Source organism: Loxodonta africana, chromosome 10, assembly GCF_030014295.1.
Source record: "Loxodonta africana isolate mLoxAfr1 chromosome 10, mLoxAfr1.hap2, whole genome shotgun sequence".
NCBI classification, from domain to species: domain Eukaryota; kingdom Metazoa; phylum Chordata; class Mammalia; order Proboscidea; family Elephantidae; genus Loxodonta; species Loxodonta africana.
The window spans coordinates 49,766,576-49,783,869 of NC_087351.1; the positions used below are offsets into that span (position 1 = coordinate 49,766,576).

The following is a 17,294-nucleotide window of genomic DNA, read 5'->3' on the forward strand; positions in this document are numbered from 1 at the left end:
CAATCAAATACTTTTGTATAGTCAATAAAACACAGGTAAACATCCTTCTGGTATTCTGTGCTTTTGGCTATGATTTATTTGATACCAGCAATGATGTCCCTCATTCCATATCCTCTTCTGAATCTGGCTTGAATTTCTGGCAGTTCCCTGTCAGTATATTGCTGCAGATGCCTTTGAATGATCTTCAGCAAAATTTTACTTGCATGTGTTATTAATAATGCTGTTCAATAATTTACACATTCTGTCGGATCACCTTTCTTTGAAATGGGCACAAATATGGATCTCTTCCAGTCGGTTGGCCAGTTAGCTGTCTTCCAAATTTCTTGGCATAGATGAGTGAGCACCTCCAGCGCTGTATCCATTTGTTGAAACATCTCAATTCTTATTTTATCAGTTCTTGGACCCTTGTTTTTCTCGAGTGCCTTCTGTGCAACTTGAACTTCTTTCAGTATCATCGGTTCTTGATCGTATGCTACCTCCTGAAATGGTTGAACACCGACCAGTTTGGTTTGGTACACTGACTGTGTTTTCCTTCCTCCGTTTTCTTTTGATGCCGCTTGTGTTATTCAGTATTTTTTTTTTTTTTTTGCCTATAGAATCCTTCAAATTTGCAACTTGAGGCTTGAATTTTTTCTCCAGTTCTTTCAGCTTGAGAAATGCCTAATGTGTTCTTAACTTATATGCAATATCAAAATAACAATTTTTTAACATTGTCAGGAAAGTCTTTTAGTATTGGTAACCTTTCTCTTGCATTGTGAATGACACAAAATTTCCAAAACTCTAATTTTTGATTAAAAGCTCATATTTTTTATTGGCACAAACACTCTCAGTTGTTTTATTTTAAGGGTCAGGTTTACTTTGTTCATTTTTAGACTTGCCAAATACCCAAGTCTGAACAACCATAGTTTGATGTTTTTCTCTCAAATAAAAATGATGGCTAATTCAGTTCACAACTCAAACAATAGTACATGTAATATCCTTGAAACCACCATCATAGTTAACTGTGGCTACAAAAGAGTTTTACGTGCACTTCCTGTTTCGTCACACAGAATATTGAAAAGATCTAATTAAAAGTTAGGATTTAATAAAATTAACATTTTTTCTACTTCCTCAAGGCATTTTTAAAGTGCTCTTCCTTGTTTCATGTTAAAGTACCATTAGTTTTACCAATCTTTTTTTTTTTGTTGTTGTTACTATTGTGGGCTGGGTACTATTAGTGCAAATATCACCACAGTGAAATCGCCAAATAATGACTTTGTTATCACGGAAATAGTTTGAAGGTTGTAGACCACTTGAAAAGGTATTGGGACTCTCCAGGGTTTCAGACCACATTTGAAAACTGTTCTGCCTCCTTATGTTTCATTTATATGAAGCTTAATTTACCTGTGAAGTTAATTTGCATATCTCTCTTCCTTAGCAAACAAAATATTCTGACTCAGCATGAGCCTGAGTATTGGGCTGTAATATACAAAGTAGTCTTAGGGGCTACAGAGGTGCCGTTACACTAAATTAACCCAGTTTGCTTTATGGTTAGTAATTCAGTTTCCTGTGCAATCTCTGTCCTCCTGCCAAGTTCTAGCAGCTGCCAGCGCTGCTGTTTTTCACTGTTTTCCTAGGTCTCCTCTTACAAAGGACCTAGCATTGCTGGTGAAAGCAAGAAATTAGTATTTCTTCACTGTTTTAATTTGATAAATTCTCTCTTAAAGGTGCATCTGAGCTTTTCCTTGAAAGCATAGTTGTTTAGTTATAGCTTTTTTCCCTTCCCACTTAGAGGCTTGCATCTGGTTTACTTCTAGGGGGCTAACTTTATTCTGGATGCTTAAAGCTGCTGGAAGTCTAGCTACTAGATGGAAAGAATTACTGTATTATATGTGACATAAACCCAGAAAAAATAGTATTTGAAAACCTGAAATCCTCTTAATTTCTAGGTGATCATTGTAAGAAGAATATTCAACTGATTTTGGAAGAATTTATTCATCTTTTAGCAAGGACTTCCTGGACTCTAGGTCTTTACAGTATAAAGCTACGTAGTGTGCCCAACGAGACAGAGAACGAATGATTGTGAATTCCTATGTTGGACAAATTAACCAGGCAACTGCGAAATCTGCCTTTTCCTAAACACTCCGTTGTTAGATAGGAAAGATGTGATCAAGATGGTTAAGGTGTATCTCTGACTTGAAATAAAAATTCTTAAGATTCATCGTCACCTAATAATTATGAATTCTTGTTTACTGGGTTTGGGTCTTTATGTATTACTCCAGAAAGTCTGTGTAGCATCCATACTCCAGGAGATGACACTGTAAGGTTTATAGTTAATGTTAGAGTAATGCTTGCAAGCTGATACTTTAATTATTTGAGCTCATTTTTGTGGTGAAAGACAAAATTTTTTTTTGGTGGGGGGTAATTTTTTTTTTTAAATGCATAGTACAACTAAATATTATTGAAAGTCAGTAAACGCAATTACCAATGATACCATGGATTTCAACAGCTATTATTTTTAAATGTTACACATTTTCTCCAAGATCTTGTCATGAGTGCCTCATTTTTTCACTTCCAAATATTTTTTAAAGTGATTTTTTCTTTTTTATTTTTGCTTTATTGTTATTCTTTATTATTAATATTATTTTTGTTGTTGCTGATAAGCCTTATTTTTTTTAGAACAGTTCTAGATTTATAGAAAAATTACAACAGTATGGAAAGTTGCCATTTACTCCACACCCAGTTTTCCACATTATTAACATTGTTAGTGGGTTGAATACTATCCCAAAAAGATGTGTCCAAGTCTTAACCACTGTGAATGTGACCTTCTTTGGAAATAGGGTCCTTGAGTGAGGATGTAATGAAGTTAAGGATCTTAGATGAGATCATCCTGAATTTAGGATGGGGCTTAAGTCCAGTGACTAGTGTTCTTATAAAAGAGAGGGAGATTTGTGAAGATGGAGGTAGAGTTGAAGTTATGCTACCACAAGCCAAGGAATGCCAAGGATTGCCAGGATCAAGCAGAAGCTAGGAAAGAGGTATGGAATAGATTTTCCCTCAGAGCCTCCAAAAAGAATTCACTTGGCTGATACCTTGATTTTGGACATTTGGCCTCCAGAACTGTGAGGAAATAAATTTACGTTGCTTTATGCCACCCAGTTTTGGTAATTTGTTATGAGAGTCCTAGGAAAGTAATACAACATCTTACAGTAGTATGGTGTATTTGTTAAAATTAATGAACTAATATTGATACATTATTATTAACTAAAGTTCATACTTTATTCAGACTTCCTTAGTCTTTAGCTAGTGTCCTTTTTCTATTACATGATCCTATTTAGCATTCCACATTACATTTAGTTATCTTGCCTTCTTAGACTTCTCTTGGCTCTGACAGTTTTTGAGATTTTGTTTTTGATGACTTGAAAGTTCGAGGACTACTAGTCTGGTATTTTGTAGAATATCCCTCAGTTGGGATTTGCCTGATATTTTTCTGATTTGGGGAGGAATACTACTGAGGTAATGCACCATTTTCATCCCATCATATCAAGGGTACATAATATAAACATGATCTATCATTGTTGATATTAACCTTGATTACCTGGCTGATGTAGTGTTTGCCAGGTTTCTCCATTGTAAAGTTGCTTTTCCCCTCTTTCCATACTTTACTCTTTGGAAGGAAGTCATTATGTGTAGCCCACATTTAAGGAGTGGGGAGTTAATGCTGTACCTACTTGAGGGTGGAGTATCTACAAAAATTCAAAATCTTTGGCACAGGAGATTTGTCTATTCTTCCTCATTTATTTATTCAGTCATGTATATTTATCAGTATGAACTCATTTATTTTATACTTTGGGGTATAATCCAATAAGGTGTTATTTATTTTGTTGCTCAGATTGCTCCAGCTTTGGCCACTGGCAGATCTTTCAGTTGATTCCTGTGTGCCTTTTGACATACCCCATCTTTATGGGATGTATGTATATATAAAATATGCGTTAGGTGAAAGTTCACAGAGCAAATTAGTTTCTCATTAAACAATACATTGCCAACTCAATGATGTGCCAACACTCTCCTCTTCTCAGCCTTGGGTTCCCCATTTCCATTCATCCAACTTTCCTGTCCTCTCCTGCCTTCTCGTCCTTGAGTCTAGTATACATGGTTGAACTACATGTGTTATTGTTTGTTTTATAGGCTTGTCTTATCTTTGGCTGAAGGGTGAACCTCAGGAGTGACTTCAATACTGAGTGTAAAAGGGTTTTTGGGCCATACTCTAGTGGTCCTTGTGGGATATTTTGAGCACTTCCTTAATTTCTGGGACTGGAAGATGCTCCAGGATCACATTGTATATTTCCTGCCCCAGACCTAAAATTGGCCATTTCTACAAAGAACCACGCCCCCCCACAAAAAAAAAAAAACAAAAAAACCCAAACCTGCTGCCGTGAGTCGATTCCAACTCAGAACTTAGATTGTTTTCTTACATTGTACATTCCATCCTGGAGTCCTCCAGGCACATAAATGATTTTTTTAAATTTTTGTACAAAGGCTCACTCTTTGTGCTTAGTGATGAGTTTTCACAAATACATAACGTCATATATCCACAATTACTGTATCACACAGTATTTATCTCACTAAAAAATTTCCTATGCCTGATTTTTATATGGAAAAATTTTAGATAAAAGAAGTACATAAACCAAACTAACATCTGAGTGCATGTTATCAAGAATTTGTAAATGTTAGCATTTTGTCATTAACTTTTTTCAGATTTTTCTAAAATAAAAGAAATTAAAAAAATCATTCAATTATGCCCTCTTATACTCTTCATAATTTCATTTCTCTTCCTCATTACCCAAGTGCAGTTACTGTTACAGTTGCAGTCTTTCCAGGCTATGATTTTATACTTTACTAGGTGTATTTGTGACCTTGAAAAAATGAATAGTATAGCTTTGTGTGTTCTAAATACATTTATATAAATGACTGCATTTTGTATGCATCTTTCTAAAACTTGTTTCTTTTACTCTCATGTTTCTAAGATCCATTTATGTAGCATAATTCTTATGTTTTAACAGCTGTATAGTGTTTAATTACATGAATACACCACACTTTTTAACCTGTTTTCCTGTTTAGGTTGGACTTGGTTTCATGCTATTTCGTATGCTGCGTTAAGGTCCTTGTACATATTTGTTCATGTACACATGTAAGACTTCCTAGAAGAAGAGTGTCTGGGGTCTTAAAAGCTTGCTAGTGGCCATCTAAGTACAACTATTGGTCTTTCTCCTCTGAAGCAAAAGAGAAAGAAGGGAACCAAAGACTCAAAAAAGAAACTAGTCTACAGGACTAATAGCCCACAAGAACCACAGCCTCATCTATTCTGAGACCAGAAGAACTAGATGCTGCCTGGTTACCACTACCGACTGTTCTGATGGAGGGACACAACAGATGGTCCCTGATAGAACGGGAGAAGAATATAGAATAAAACTCAAATTCCTAAAAAGGCCAGACTTACTGGACCAGTAGAGACTAGAAGTAGCCCTTTAAACTTGAAACTGAAGCCGCTCCTGGAGGTCACTTTTCAGACAAATAATAGATTGGCTCATAAAATGAACAATATCACCCATGAGCACTGTGCTTCTTTAAATAATCATCCATATCAGACCAAACGGTCAATATTTATTCTAAAGTAAAGATGAGAAGGTGAGGGGGGCAAGGAAGCTAGATTAATGGAAACAGAACAACCAGAATGAAAATAGCTAGAATGCTGACTCATTGAGAAAAATATAACCGATGTCACTGGACAATATGTATAGCAGTTGTTATATGGGAACCTAATTTGCTTTGTAAACGTTCACCAAAAACAATAAAATATTAAAAAGAAAAAGTTTTCCTAGTATATATAGCTGGAAGTGAAATTGCTGGATCATATGGCATGCATATTTTTTATTTTACTAGAAATGGCCAATTTGCCTCCCAGTGTTGTTCTACTTATTTCCCCCATCCTTGATATTGCTGACTACATTTTTGCATAAAAAAGAAACTTTATGTTTTTGTCTAAAAAGCTGCCTTTCCCAGACCTTCCAAGGCTGTGGAACCAATCAGGTCACTTTCTCAGCAGTTAAAAACAATTTTGACAGAAGCTTGGACTTTTACTCTAGGGGCCCATTTGTTACGGTTCTAATAGCCTTTTATGTTATTTTCAAAGGCGTCTGCTTATTCAGGACTTACGAAGTTATTTTGGAATCCAGCTGCACCCAAATTCTCTGTTCCAGTATCTGTCATGAAGGAAACCCTATACCCAGAATATGAGGTGACGTATTAAATGAGTTTTTTCTATTATCATTGTTGTTGCTGTTTAACAATTAAATTGTATAACTGACTATGACATTAAATTTTACTGGACAGTTATGTAAATCATCAGACATCGTGAGCAGTGGTCAGAGGCATTATAAAAATTACACGTATTTATATGTGGTTGTTGTTGGGTGCCGTGGAGTCATTTTTGGCTCATAGCATTGCCATGTGATAGACTAGAACTTCCCATAAGGTTTTCTTGGCTGTGGTCTTTACAGAGACAGATCTCCAGGTCTTTCTCCCATAGAGTGGCTGGGTGGGTTCGAACCATCAGCCTTTTGGTTAGCAGCTGAGGGATTAATTGTTTGCACCATCAGGGCTCCTTGTATTTGTATATACACTTATAGGCAGTCCCTGAGTTATGAAGGAGATCTGTTCCTAAATCTGTCTTTAAGTCGAATTTGTAGGTAAGTCAGAACAGGTACATACGGTTCTTATTTAGCATCAGTCAGGTGCTTGTCTTAGTATATAGTATATATGTTATCTTTCTATGTCTATAAAACACTTCCAAACCACTCAGTGTTTTCATGAGCATCACAAAGTAGTGTGTATGTTTGTTATTACGAACGATTGCATGTATTTAACTCAATTTTTTCGTATAATAGGCTGTATGGCAGTCCATTCTTAGAGAGTTGTCCGTAAGTCAGACATTCATAACCTGGAGACTGACTGTGTATGATTATTCTATGTATGTGCCTGTCTAAGGAGCCCTGGTGGTGCAGAGGCTTAGAGCTTTGGCTGCTAACCTGAAAGGTCGGTGATTCAAACCCACTAGCAGCTCTGCAGGAGAAAAGACCTGGCAATCTGCTCCTGTAAAGATTAAAGCCTGTTGACATCGAGTCGACTTTGACTCACAGCAACCCTATAGGACAGAGTAGAACTGCCCCATAGGGTTTTCAAAGAGCGGTTGGTACATCTGAACTGCTGACCTTTTGGTTAGCAGCCATAGCTCTTAACCACTGCACTACCAGGGGTCCATCTATAAAGATGATAGCCAGGAAAACCCCATGGGGCTGTTCTACTTGTCATATAGGGTCACTATGAGTTGGAATCAACTGAACAATACACAACAACAACGTGTACATATATGAAGGAGCCATGGTGGCACAGTGGCTAAGTTCTCGGCTGCTAACTAAAAGGCAGGCAGTTTGAACTCACTGGCCACTCTTTGGAAGAAAAATGTGACAGTCAGCTTCCATAAAGATTACAGTTTTGGAAATCGTATGGGCAGTTCTACTCTGCCCTATAGGGTTGCTGTGAGTTAGAATTCACTTGATGGCATTGATACATATATGAGTATATAATATTATACATTATATAGATTTCTTAAAAATGTACTTATCCATGTTGATTTAGCCAACCAAGAAGAATGTTCTATTCTGTTTTCTTTTTGAAAGGGTATTTTATTTGACTGAAGTTCCAAGATATAAAGCCACTTGGAATTGTATAGAGGATCTTACGGTATTTTTATTTGCTTTTAGGGGTGTATTTTTAGTTACAGAAGCAAATTTAATAGTGATACCTAAAGTTTAACACTACATAAATCCAATTATTAATCTTTTTCTTCTGTTAAAGAATGTTTGGTTGCTCTCACTTTGTTATACTGCTTATTATAAAAATTAGAAAAATCAAGAGAGGAAAATAAAATTCACTTTTGTTCTACCTGAAGACAATTTCAAACCAAACCTGTTGCCATTGAGTCAATTCTGACTCATAGTAGCTCATAGGACAGAGCAGGACTGCCTCATAAAGTTTCCAAGGCTGTAAATCTTTATGGAATCTTTATGGAAGTAGATTGCCACATCTTTCTCCCAGAGAGTGGCTGGTGGGTTCAAAGTGATGACCTTTCAGTTAGCAGCCGAATGCTTAGCCATTGTATCACCAGAGCTCCTTCCAAGACAATTAAACCAAACCAAATCCTGTTGCCCTTGAGTCTGTTCCGACTCATAGTGACCCTATAGGACAGAGTAGAACTGCCCCATAGAGTTTCCAAAGAGCGCCTGGTGGATTTGAACTGTGGACCTTTTGGTTAGCAGACATAGCTTTTAACCACTATGCCACCAGGGTCTCTCCAAGACAATTAGTGCCCACTTTTTGTCTCATTTTCTTTAATTCTTAAAAACTCTTCATCCTCTTTCTTTTCATTTTTCTTCTTTTTCCTTTTCCTCTTCCTTCTGTTGTTTTATTCCTTAAAATAATTCTGTGATGAGCATCACTGTGCATAAATGTTAATGGCATTAGAATTATTTTATTAAGACAAGATTTTATGTAGTTTACAAAACACATATATTGTAAAAGGATAAAATAAAATATTAACGGAATAGTAGGGGAAAGATACAAGGGTAATAGACTAATGAAGCCAGAGATAAGATTAATGCAAAGAAATGCAGTCTATATATGCTGCTGTCGGAAATGTGCCACTATTTTATGGCTTCCACTACTGCTCTTGAGAAGTGGATCTTAGATGTAAATCCTTTGAATGTAAATCAGTTATTGGCGCCCTCCGACCGTGGCTACTTTTAAAATTTTATCTTTTCTCTGTGCAGTTTCACTATAAATGTGTCTAGGTATAGATGGCTTTTTCTTTGTCATGCTTTGAAATCACTGGGATTTTTGCATCTGTGGTTTGATGTCTTTCATCAGTTGTGGAAATTTTTTAGAGATTATCTGTTAAAATATTGCCTCTTTCCATTCTTTCATTTCTGGGACTTCAGTTACATGTATTTGCTATCTTTTTTTTTTTTGGTGATGGATTCTGGATAATTTCTTTCAATTTATCTTATATTTAAGGTTCACTAATTCTTCAGTTGCATCTAATATACTAAATATACTAATTTATTGTTAAATTTGTCTACTGTATTTTTAATTTTGCTCTTGTATTTTTCTGCTTTAAAATTTCTATTTTTTAAAATGTTATGTAAGCTTTATTGTTTGTTGTTCTTACAAAAGCCTAACTATTATTTCTTTAAGCATAGTAAGCAGAATTATCTTAAAACCTGTGTTTGATAATTGCAATATCTAAGGACCTGTGGGGTTCCTCCCCTCAATTTTTAGTGTTCCAGTTCTTGCTGTTTTGTGTATGTGTGTATGTGTACCTGGCTGTTTTAAATGTTTGGTTGTTACGTATTTAAAATACTAATTTCAGGAAGCATTTGGGACCTAGAATGGCAGTTCCTTTCTCTAGAGAAAATTTTTGTCAAAACTTGAGTGCTTTACCACTCAGAGACAGCTGTACTCTAAGGCTGAGCCTTGAGTTAGTTTCTCTGACCACCCTTGTGACAGAGCTCAGGCTGCAAGTCCATGCAAAAGCTGATTTATATCCATTCACCCTTAATCTGAGGGTATAGCCCTGTGTTATCGCAGTTGATATATATATTATCAGCCTCTCCACCTCAGGTAGACTCTGGGTTTTGATTCCTGTAACCCTTGCTCCAAGAAGTCACCAAATCTCCACAGCTCAGATTTGTAGCTGTTTTGGCAACCACTGCGCCACTAGTGCTCCCGGCAAATATCCTGAGACCCAAAGCATCTTTGAATATTGGGCTTACCTTTCCAGGTTCTTGCCTTTTCTTAGATTTTGTCCTAGTGTTTATTCATCGTCTTGTTAGCTCTTTGATGCTTTGAAGATTTTATTTTTCATTTTATATGTAGCTTTCTTAGTTGCCCTCTGCAGAATTACCTAGCCTGCCTAATTAGAAGCAGAAGTTGTAATTGGCTCTCAAGGTCTCAAAACTGTTTCCATTTCTGCCTGCATTCTGGCTTTTATTGCATGTATACTAATTTCAGCAATGTCCCTGGGGTAGAACAGGAGAATTTTTACATAGATATCCAGTAAGTAATAGTGTAATTGCCCTCTCAGGGCACCTTGGTTTGGGCAAATTTTTGGCAGGTTCCAATATATGGAAATTTTCTTTTTAAAAAGCAATAATTGATTGTTAGTAAGTTCTTCTCATTTGATACCTGTAAAATACAGTATTTTCTTCATTGTTTTTAAGTGTTTTTAAAAATATATAATAGATGCTATATGTCTTATTTGAATATCTTGTATAAACACATGACAGAAGAGTTCCAAAATCTCTTGTGTATCATGTACTTAGTCTTTGAAGATTAATGATGTGAGTGACCAAATATCTTATTGCTAGATCCAATAATTCTATTACATTGTGATATAGCTACTTTCTGGAAATACAACAGGAGGGAGTGAACAAATAATTCAATGCTTGTGATTCCTAAATTACCCGTAGCCTTCTCCATATCTGTTCCATTGTCAATGGCAATTGTATGATACTTTTAAAAACCTGATTTTCTATTCAATAAATATTTCTTCAATTTAAAATATTAGTTGAGACCTAAAAATTTCAGCAGACTAGTAAAACAGCAATATAATTGAATTCATCATGAATTCACCAGGCTGTAAAACTTAGGTCTCATATGTTTTTGCATATCCAAGTGGCTGATTACAAGGTAGAGAAATTACACATTTAATAATAATAGTAATCATCACAACAGTTTGACACTGCAACAATAAATTTACATATATAACTTAATTGATTGATAGAATTTGAGCTATGAAGCATCTAAGGAAATTTTCCCTCCAATTTACATTTAGAAAGCTTACTTGTATTTGAAAGCAAGTAGTAAGCAATTGACAATACATTCAATGATATGTCTTGTTTATATGTGATATTAATATGCTAAGTAGATTCAGTGCTAACCTATGAGATCATAGGATCATTGATTATTCCTAAGATTAGGGGTACGAGAAAAAATTTCGAAGTACCCATTTAGCTAATGGCCAAGGCTGAAGCCGAATTGCAAATTTCGGCCCAATACTAAGACTGTGGCTAGACTTTGATGCACCTCTGATAAGTGCTTCCTGGAACCTGTTTCCCTCCATATGTTTTCTCTCATGGTAATGGTGTTGTACTATGAATTAGCAATGATCACAGGCCTTTTAAAGTACTCCACAAAATAATTTAAAATACTATCTTTTTATCTTAGAGTGCTCAAACAAGCAGAATTTTAATCGAGAAGTATTCATCTGAAAGCAAGGAATATGTCATTAATTTAAGTCAACACTCCAGAAAACCTTTTGGGGTATGTATAACTTTTGTTCTTAATTGTGGGTTCATTGCTTTATCTGCATGAAATTATTTCTACTCATTCCAGAAGTGTTTTGGTGTTTCATCATTCTGGGAATTGGCTCAGACTATTCAATGGAGTCTGTACTGAGGAAACATTTCCTCATGTTCAAACATGTTGTCTTTATGACACTCAGAAAATGTTCTTCACTAACCAATAGCAGGATATCCACTGTGAGTTTATCTAAAACCTGTAAAATTCCCACTTTCACTCGTCTTGTACTTCTTGCTTGGAACTTAAATGATCAAAGGAGCATGTTTATGAGTTATTTGGCCAAAATGGGGGAGGTGTTTATGGCCGTAAAACTGATTGGGCTAAATGTTGCTTAGACTCATATTCATTACTTTATTATCACTACAGTGTAATCAAATGAGCCATTTAAGTAATAAAATTGGAGAGAAAAGAGATAGTAATTGTAGGAAGATGAGAAGTAAGAAATTCATATAACTGGTTTAATAAATGTCTTGAACTTTATTAGGGACAAACAGGAAATGGCTTTCTTTTTCTCTCATTAGTGTCTTCAGCCCTCTGCTACCCTTGATGATATGTTGGAGTGCTGAGTGCCATACGGTAGAGTGTCTCAGTGCCCTGAAACAAACCCAACTCCCATTCTAGTCAGTTCACCAGGTTAAAAATGTCTCTGTGCCGCCTCCTTTGTCCCCTATCCAATCAGGCAATACATTTTGAGGAGATAATATTTCTAAGATAAGGTCAGTCTTTGCTACTTCTTTTATAGTTCTTATCAAATATTTGTCCTTATGTATGTTTAATATCATTATTCTTCACCAGCCTGAGGTCATATTATTCTTGCTTTTTTATCCACAGCCTGTAGCGTAGTAACTGCCACATAAAAAATAATTGAACCAACAAATACCAGTTTTCTGGTTTGAAATGCCATTTACATTTTTCTAGACTACTTAAATCTACCTATCAGGTATTTCCATTTCTAGTAGCTGCTGCTTCCAATGATGCACTCTACTGCTCCTTGCTACATTCCTAAAACACACGTATGATTAGGTCACTCATCTCTCAACAACACTTAAGAATCCTACTGTCTTAGGCTGGGTTCTCTAGAGAAGCAAAGCCAGTAAAAAAAAAAATAAATAAATAAATAAAGAGAGATTTATATCGAGGAAATGGCTCATGCAGTTGTAGAGGCTGGAATGTCCCAAGTCTGTGGGTCAGGCTGAAGGCCTCTCCTGATTCATGTAGCCACAGAGGCTGGTGAACCCAAGATCAGTAGGTCAGACAGCAAGGCTCTTGTTCACAGGCTGCAAAGACCGATGAATCCCAAGATAGGCAGGCAAGATGGCAGGTAAGCTGCTAACTCAAGTCCCAAGAATAGAAGGTCAGACAAACAGGAGCCAGCTGCAGGATCCAGAGTGAGCAAAAGCCCATGAGCTTTGCCAGAAAGTCCACCTATATTGGATGCAGGCCACACTCCCAAGGTAACTCCCTTTCAACTGATTGGCTGTTCATAGTAGATCCAGGATGGAGGCGATCACATTACATCAGATCTCGTCATGAAAGTGATGACATCATCGTACAACTGCCAGACTACATCATAACTGCCAAACCACTGAGAATCAAGGCCCAGCCAAGTTGACACACAACCTTAATGATCACAGTCCACCCCTTGTCAAATTGGTACCTGTACATATCTCCTTAAACCATACGTAATGTCTGAGTAAAGACAATTATAAAGTCATACTTGCACCTAACATGATACAGCAAACACACATACAACCAAATATGTACTAGCCTCGTTTGCATCTTATATTTTATAAGTGAAGAAAACAAAAATATTTGATGCACACATACTCGTAACAATTGCAGTCCTCATTTCTGCAACTGATCACGTGGTTGTAACTGGTATTTAGAACTATCTTCTTCCACCACCCATTCTGTATTCCCTTTGCCCTTAGCAAGCACCTCAGCTTATTGTGGTTCTTTGCCTGGTGGGGTGACCCAAACCTTCATTCCTGAAGCGTGTGGACCATTAGTAATCATGTTGGAATTGGGTTTCTGTTATAGCAGCATTAGATAACTAAGACACCCATCTACCAGATAATCAGAATGCTTAACTAAGCCTCATAACCTGACCCCAATTATATTTTCTCTCTTACCTCCCTTTATACTTCTGTTTCCATGTAACTTCCATGCACCCTGTACTCTGCCCACACCAGAGTCCCTGTGGACTAAATTCCTGGCACTTGAACACTTCTCTGTGCTTGTTTAGGTTGTTCCTTTGAGTGGGATGTTCTCAACCCCTTCTCAGTCTATGAAAATGACATTGTCTTCCACAGGCCAGCTCTGTTGCTACATCTTCAACCTGGTCTAACCAGGTTTCCTTCTTTCAGAATTGACCTCACTCTTTCCTGAGTTCTCCTTGTATCTGCTTTGTGCCATCCTATAACCATTACCATAGCCGCTTCGTATTATAGTTATTTCTTATGTCTACTTCTGCCATTATACTCTTTGAGGACGGAAGCATGTCATTTTTCTTTGTACTTTTTACTCTATCCCGTGTAGTAGCTCTTCCCAAGTCTTTTAATATAATAACTCCCATACCAAAAAAACCCAAACCCATTGCCGTCGATTCTGACTCAGAGCGACCCTCTAGGACAGAGTAGAACTGCCCCATAAAGTTTCCAAGGAGTGCCTGGTGGATTCGAACTGCTGACCTTCTGGTTAGCAGCCGTAGCAGTTAACCACTACACCACCAGTGTTTCCATAACTCCCATAGGAAGTGATAATATTTGTGTGGTCCCCTGGAGTAAAAAGTTAAGATTGCTCATGATTAGAGGTGACTGTCCTGGAGACAGTATCTGTCCCAGGTTCCACTAGGGCAGCCCCAGGTTATTTCCATTATTATACATTTTTCTAAATTAATGGATGGATTTTAATGTTTGCCCCTCTCTATCAGGTTGATGGAAACCCTGGTGGTGTAGTGGTTAAGTGCTACAGCTGCAAACCAAAAGGTTGGCAGTTAGAATCCACTAGGCACTCCTTGAAAACCCTATGGGGCAACTCTATCCTGTCCTATAGGATTGCTATGAGTCAGAACCGACTCGACAGCAATGGGCTTGTTTTTGGTTTTATCAAGTCGATAATATCCTAAATCAGTAAGAACCTATACTTCAATTAGTATTTCTGCATTTCATTAATTCACCTAAGTATTTATCATCTGCCAACTGTCATATGATATTTTAGTTTGCCAAATAGTATTTGCAGCCAATGAACATTTACCATTTCACATATTTTACAGTCTTCATTACGAAGAGTAACTGGATCACTTCAAGATATCCAACAATGTCTCCGAAGCCCACCGTCTCCACAATTAAGGGTATTGAAATTTTCAGTTTTTATTATCCAAAAGAAATGTTTATGTTTCTAGCAATAATAATCGCCTTTATGCTTTTTTGTTTGCATTCCTCAAATAGTGTGGTCATTTGATTTACCCAGAGTTGGTTGCAAGTTAGATTCAAGTTTGTATTTGGTGGCCCCTGTAAGATTGGGGCTCTTGGAAATTTCTCTTATATTTATAGTTTGAATTTACCTGATGTAAACCAAGTCACTCATAAGATTGGTCCTCATTTGCATAGGGCTCACAATTTAAAGTGCTTTCGTGAACACTATTCCAGTTTGATCTTGAGCCTCACACTATGCCTATGAGGAAGGCGAGAAAGATACTATCCTTGTTTATTCTTTATATGTGAAAAGACAAAGGTCAGAAGGATTAGCAGGCTGTGACTTAAGTTCACACCTCCTCTCCCTAAATGTAGGGTACTGTCCTCTGCACCAAAGAGTCACACTCCTTTTTGAGTGGCTCATTCTTACTCATTTAGTGCCATTGACATCCAGCTCCCAGCTTTGTTTCTTTTTTGAAATCCAGAAGTTGACTTCCTCGTTTCTCCATTTTTGCTTTTTACCTGCATAATTTTAGCCCTTTTTTTTTCCTATTGCTCTTCCAACCTTGTGCCATCTTTTCCCATTTTATTGACTTCTCTGCTTTTACCCTTTTACATTGACACTGTCCTTAGGACTTTTTTTTCTCTGAACCTTATTTCCTCAACCTGCCTCACCTACCCAGCTTTTGCCTGTTATGGCAGTTTCTGAAACTACAGTTACCAGGGGTATTTTATGGTATTTTTGAGGTTCTTTCTTTCTTTTTTGTGGGGGTGTGGGTTGTTGAGAAGTTGTTGGCAAGTGGCACTTTCTAGACACAAGTGACGTCCATGAAGGACTCATGGCCTGGCTGTGGCTAAAGAGGTTCTGATGTGGAGGTAACAGGAAGGACCAGCAGGGGGACAAGGTGAGCAAGAAGGGTAGGAAGGGGGATCTAAGCGATGGAAGGGGGATTGCAGGAAACCTGGCTTGCTAAAGCACAGCTGTGATTTTTTGGATAGAACAGGTGTGTTTTATCACCTGTAATGAGGAAGCACCATTTAAAACATTCTCGTAGCTTTGCTTTGTAGTTATAAAACTCTGTCAATGATTCCTTCTCCAGTGTTCTGTAGTGGTATACCATATTTTTATGCAAATAACATGTATTATAAGCTTTTTTTACCAACCATGCCCTCCTCCCACAAGGTATTTTTGTAAGCACACCGTGCTAATTTCTTCTTACAGCAACATGAAATCAAAATTGGCATGGTGCGCTTATGAAAACACCTGGGGAGGAAGGAGGGCACAGTTGGCAAAAAAAGTCATATAGCATACGCATTATTTGTGTAAAAATACAGTATACTGTTTCTCTGCATAATTCATATCTAATCAGCAGAGAGTGAATGTGGGTATCTTATATTCTACTTTTCGCTAGCACGTAGATTTTCTTGATATATATATATATACATAAATATATATGTATGTGTATATATATATATACACACACACATACATATATAAAACCTGTTGTTGATGAGTTGATTATGACTCATAGCAACCCTATAGGACAGAGTAGAACTGCCCCATAGGATTTCCAAGGAGTGGCTAGGAGATTTGAACTGCCAACCTTTTGGTTAGCAGCCAAGCTCTTTAACCACAGAGCCACCAGAGTCGTGTGTGTGTGTGTGTATATATATATATATATATAAATATATGTTATTTATATATATGTGTGTTGGAAACCCTGGTGGTGTAGTGGTTAAGAACTACAGCTGCTAACCAAAAGGTTGGCAGTTTGAATCTACCAGACGCTCCTTGGAGACCGTGTGGGGCAGTTCTACTGTGCCCTATAGGGTCGCTGTGAGTTGGAATTCACTTGACGGCAACAGGTAGGTAGGTAGTACTATGTGTGTATATATACACATAAATGTATTTTCTATATTCTGTGTATTTATCCATGGGTGGTACAAATGGTTAAGTGCTTGCTAGCCAGCAGGTTGGTGATTTGAACCTACCCAGAGGCACCTTGGAAGATAGGCTTAGCAATCTACTTTTGAAAGGTTGTTCCATGTATTTATCTAATCTCTTCTAATACAGCCTATGTATTTATCTAATCTCTTCTAATTATGCATTGAGGTATATAGTTTCCTGAGGTAGAGGAAAGTGTAAGACATGGAGGGTCAGTATCTCCTCCTATTATACTTAAGCACATCTTAAGTAAATAACTAACGTCCACTGTCCTTGATCGGAAACCCTGGTGGCGTAGTGGTTAAGGGCTATGGCTGATAACCAAAAGATCGGCACTTCGAATCCATCAGGTGCTCCTTGGAAACTCTATGGGGCAGTTCTACTCTGTCCTACAGGGTCGCTATGAGTCAGAATTGACTCAACGGCAACAGGTCAGGTCATTGTCATTGATTCGATTCTGACTTATGGTGACCCTA

General features: G+C 37.2%; 1 protein-coding gene across 1 annotated transcript in view; it reads left to right on the plus strand.

Annotated features, from left to right (window-relative positions):
• TTC6 (tetratricopeptide repeat domain 6) overlaps positions 1-17,294 on the plus strand; it is a 248,623-nt gene that overhangs the window by 123,339 nt on the left and 107,990 nt on the right. The window contains exon 7 of the mRNA XM_003408458.3: positions 6,173-6,277. Within this exon, the coding sequence (XP_003408506.3) occupies positions 6,173-6,277 (105 nt within the window). The remainder of the gene's footprint in view (positions 1-6,172; positions 6,278-17,294) is intronic.